Below are 5,198 nucleotides of genomic sequence, written 5' to 3' on the forward strand. Positions count from 1 at the left end.
ATGTGCCACGGGGTGCTATGGGTGGCCCTGCCTATGCTCTCCCTGCTGGCCTGCACAGTGCAGGGGAAGCCACTGCAGAGCCGGGGGAGAGCTGTGTCTGGGGGAGATGCCCACCGCTTGCTAGGGCAGCCTGGAGGTGAGCAGGAGGAAGGCACTTTCGACCTGAGGATGTTCCTGGAGAACATGAAGGTGGATTTTCTACGCAGCCTCAACCTGAGTGGGGTCCCTTCCCAGGACAAAACCCAAGCAGAGCCCCCACAGTACATGATCGACCTGTACAACAGATACACCAGCGACAAGTCGTCCACCCCTGCCTCCAACATCGTGCGCAGCTTCAGCATGGAAGGTAGAGTCACAGGGCCCTGGGGGGACGGAGGAGGGGACCAGTGGGCCACAGCCACTCTCCAATATGGTGGCTGCCAGCCACATGAGGTTTTAAGTTAATTTAAATGAAATAATATTAATAAATACAGTTCTTTGGTTTTACTAACTTCAAGTACTCAACAGTATGTGTTGAGTTAATGGTTACCCTATAACCATTATTGCACATTTCCATCATCACAAAAAGTCCTACTGGACAGCTCTGCTCCAGAAGATTCTCCTGCCCTGGCCCAATGCCACATTTAACGCAGTAGGTGCTGCATTTATGCTAGTTTCCTTTCTTCCATCATTCACGCTTTTCCCTTCCTGTCCCCTTTCTACTTCAAAGTAGTTTAAGTTAACCTCCAACCACCTGATACATTTCTGAATTTCGAGAGAATATGTATTTCTCTCTTACAGAAAGATGTCTAAAATTCAGATAAATTCCTTTACGAGGAGTGTTGGAGGAGAAATTCATTCTTTCCTGAAGACAAAAATCTCCCTGATTCTGGAGGACTGGATGATGACAAATGTCGACCTAGGGCTTCTACACTTATTCATACAATATAGGTGAAATGATTTGTGAACAGGGAAGTCACACTTTGCAGATGCTTTCCAAGGTTGTCTGTAAGTTAAGTGACTGGATCCCGACCTAGAGCAACTTACCAGCACAGCTCAGCTCTCTCTGCCACTGCAGGCTCCCTCTGGACAGCGAGGCAAAAAGGGCCTCCCTCTTCCTGGGCTTAAGACCTGCAAACTCCTAATAAGGCCCAGCTCAGTGCCACTAGCCTATAGAGCGTCCTTCTAAAGGACGCTATGATCACCATACATGTCCAGCAGTGATGGATTTTTCTGATTGCCTAAAAGAAGAAGAAAAATATCTAAGTTTTTTAATGGGAATTTACCTGGTTTTTAAAATACTAGCCTAATTTTTTTTTTAAATGCACCCCCCTAGCATCTCATCAGATCCAGGCAGCCTATCTATGCCCACTGCTTTCAGGGGAAGCTGGGCTTCTTTGGCTGCACAAAATTACCAGATCCCATAGTCTGGGAGGCAGTGTTTGGAGCCATCTCCATGACTCCTCCTCTCGCATTGTCCATGTCCTAGAAACAAGTGCTCTGATCTGATCCCAGCTCTGCCTGAGGCCAGCACTCCTGGGGAGACCAATTATGCCTCTCTTCACAGATGGTCCAAATGCAGCTCAGGAAGGGAGGACACTGGTTTTCTAGATGTATGACTGAGCTGCCATGGCCCTTTTCAAGGCACACCACAGTATGAGCACATAAGGTCACTTGCTCCTGCTGCCCAAAATGTACCGTGGGAGCGTGAATGGTGTATTCACACTGGGTGAGGAGACCACAGAGAGCTGCGTGAAAGTCTCATGCTTGGGGGGGAGTGGGGGTGAGGTGTGTGCCCAGGTGAGAAAAAGTTCTCACCTGGGAAGGACAGAGAAGTAATGCTTGGCTATGAGCCAGAGGAAATGCTGAGTAAATTCCATGTGCCATCTCCTTGAAGCTGCACAATCACACTCTGAGAGGCAGGAAGGATGATCTCCATGCTGCAGACAAGGAAACCAAGGCACAGAGACAGAGAAACTCAAAGCTCATCCAAGGTCACAGCCTAGGAAAGGACAGAGTATGGACTGGCTCTTGGGTCTGCCAGACACTGAAATCTGCCAAGTTTCAGAAAGGCCTATGGCTCCTCTGGTGTTGGCACATAGTAGGTGGTCAAAAAATGCAATTTCTCTTCCCTCTTTGTGACTGAGCCATGGTATAATAGAGGCATGCTAATGACTCTGTGTCTGCCAGCAGTGGGAAACAGACAATCATGCATCTGAAAGGCAAGTCCTGGTTTGGCCTGACATGACAAGGCAGTTGAGGCGACTTTATTTATCTCCTCAAGTATTACATAAAGGCATCCACTTTTAAGCTTTGCTTGGAAATTACAATTCTGAATGATTATTATACGATTTAGGTGCTGAGAGTTTTAACCATTGTCTTCATGCTGGAATTTCACCCTCCCCCCCAGGATCGCTCCTTCAAAATCATATACTCAGGACCTCCACTCTGAGGCTGGCAATGAACTTTATTTGGTTCTCTTTTGTTTTGCTTTGTTTTGAAGTAAGGATAATTACAGGATGTGTGCACATTAGCCATTAAATGCCCTGAATCCAGTTTCCACATCTGTATATGTGAAAAATAGGTTAGATTGTTCATGGTCAGTGTAAGGAGTAAAGTGAAGCGAAGCCCACTAGTGCCCTGTGGGCAGCCAGTAGATGGCAATAAAGATTGAAACTGTCAACTCCAATGTAAAGCATCTCCTGCCTCTGCTTTTCTTTGAAAGATGTAAATGCATCTTTCAAAATACTCTTCTCCATGAAGGGCTTATGTGGAACCAAATAGAGATTTGATAAAGATGATGTCATCCCAGGTGCCCCTTCATCTAAACCATAGACTCAGCTTTGGTGTCAGGAAACCAGACCCTACCCACAGATGTCGATCACTGTGTCTTTGTATTTCAGATGCCATCTCTATATCCACCACAGAAGACTTCCCCTTCCAGAAACACATCCTGCTCTTCAACATCTCCATTCCTAGGCACGAGCAGATCACCAGGGCAGAGCTCCGACTCTACGTTTCCTGTCAAAGTCACATGACTTCCTCTCATGAGCTGAAAGGAAACATGGTCATTTATGACGTTCTGGATGGGGAAGATGCATGGGATGCTTCAAAGAGAACCAAGACCTTTCTGGTGTCCCAGGACATTCGGGAGGAGGGCTGGGAGACCTTTGAGGTTTCCAGTGCTGTGAAGCGGTGGGTCAGGGCAGACTCCACCAAGAGCAAAAATAAACTGGAAGTAATTGTAGAGAATCACAGAAAGGGCTGTGACAAGCTGGACATCAGTGTACCTCCAGGCTCCAAAAACCTGCCCTTTTTCGTCATCTTCTCCAATGACCGCAGCAATGGGACCAAAGAGACCAGGCTGGAGCTCAGGGAGATGATCGGTCATGAACAGGAGAGTGTGATCAAGAACAGCCCAGTAGAGGCAGGTGAAGACAAGAATGAGGAGGAAGCCTTGGAAGGCCACATGGCCACTGGGTCATCCTTAGCCAGAAGAAAGAGGAGTGCTGGGGCCAGCAACCACTGTCAAAAGACCTCCCTGAGGGTTAACTTCGAGGACATTGGCTGGGACAGCTGGATCATTGCACCCAAGGAGTATGATGCCTATGAGTGTAAAGGTGGCTGCTTCTTCCCCCTCGCTGATGACGTGACCCCAACAAAACATGCCATTGTGCAGACCCTGGTGCATCTCAAGTTCCCCATGAAAGTGGGCAAAGCTTGCTGTGTGCCCACCAAACTGAGCCCAATTTCCATCCTTTACAAGGATGACATGGGGGTCCCCACCCTCAAGTACCATTATGAAGGGATGAGTGTGGCAGAGTGTGGGTGCAGGTAGTGCCAGGCTGAGGGTGGGGGAAGTTGGGCAAGGGGGGGTCCTAGTGAGAGGTCCTGCATCCCCCTGGGCATGACAGGGACTAAGTACATCTTCTTGCCAGTCTGGAGAAGGAAAGGGAGCTGCCCTGTCTTTAAGGTGAAGGCCTGTTCTCCCTCCCACAGCCCACGCCCAAGCACACACCACTGGTTTAACTGCAGGGATGGCGGTGGCACAGGGAGGTGTGTACCTGGGGAGCAAAAGAAAAGATGGATCTGGAAAGGGTTTGGGGATGGAAGAGGAAATGATGAAAAGAGGACAAGAGAAAAAATACTCCAGAGACAGCAGAAAACTAAGCAGGTCTGAGCAGAGGAGTATAGACAGATTGGTAATGTGCAGAGATTTATGGAAATTCAAAGAATCATCAGAAGGCTTATTCCAATAACCTCAGGGAGTGCAGGAGAAAGGATCAGACTGTGCTCTACACCCATCATAATGTGCTTCCACAACCCAGTTGTGATCCCCAATTTATATACACAAAGCCCAAAACTCAGGCAGGTTAAACAGCACCAGTCACTGGCACAATTCGACCACGCAGTTCCCCATAGGTCCGTGAATCATCAAAGCCAGAACCTTCACAAATTCCCACTGCAGTTTAGCAGGTCACCTTCCAGCTAAGGAACAATTCGACATTGGGAAGCAGGGTGGTGGAGTTAACTGGGCCGAGAGCAGCCAGGACCCACCCGTGTGTGACTGGGCTGCTTGTCACATCCAGGGCGTGCCCTGATTTCTCAGGGTCTGTGCTGATTCAGTGACCAAATGCTTTTTAAAATGACCCCCAAGTCACTGAAAAACTATCATCCAAACCAAATGCAGGATGGAGAGCGTGCAGGACAGCAGCCCTCAGGCCCCATTGTGCAAATCGCCTGGAGAAACTGTGAGCCACTGGCACAGTGCTTATACAGCAGCAGTTTACACAGGGCCACTCACTGCCCATGGACTCAAATTGTGTGCCAGTTTGCAAGGGGCAGGAGCAATTTATCCAGAGACATGGGATGGCCTACTGCCTGAATCTCTCAGCTACCTGCTCAGCATAGCCAACTCTCCAATGTAACATGCCCCCGGGCGTCCCTCCCACAAGACTGCCCTGGAGATAAGGCCTTGGTTTCAATTTATTGGAATAAATGCACTCTTGCTTTGGTATTTGCAACATCCCTATTTTTTACTTTTTGGTGACATGTCCTTAAGTGGTGACATCCAGCCTTCCTGAGTGAGGGCTCCCCAGCCACTGAAGAAATCAGGTCCTATTGGCCACAGTTGGTTCTGCTGGCACTTGGGAAAGGTGAGTACCAGCCCCTGCCCTGGGCTTCAACAGAAGGGCCAGTCTCAGTAACCAATGACCACA

General features: G+C 48.7%; 1 protein-coding gene across 1 annotated transcript; it reads left to right on the forward strand.

Annotated features, from left to right (window-relative positions):
* GDF2 (growth differentiation factor 2) lies at window positions 1-3,817 on the forward strand (the record flags this gene model as incomplete). Its single annotated transcript, XM_084245201.1, has 2 exons — window positions 1-346; window positions 2,883-3,817. The coding sequence occupies 2 exons, from the start codon at window positions 1-3 to the stop codon at window positions 3,815-3,817; spliced, it is 1,281 nt and encodes a 426-aa protein (XP_084101327.1).
* Between the last annotated feature and the right edge of the window lie 1,381 nt (window positions 3,818-5,198).

Source organism: Talpa europaea, assembly GCF_964194135.1.
Source record: "Talpa europaea genome assembly, chromosome: 10".
Taxonomy (NCBI): Eukaryota; Metazoa; Chordata; class Mammalia; order Eulipotyphla; family Talpidae; genus Talpa; species Talpa europaea.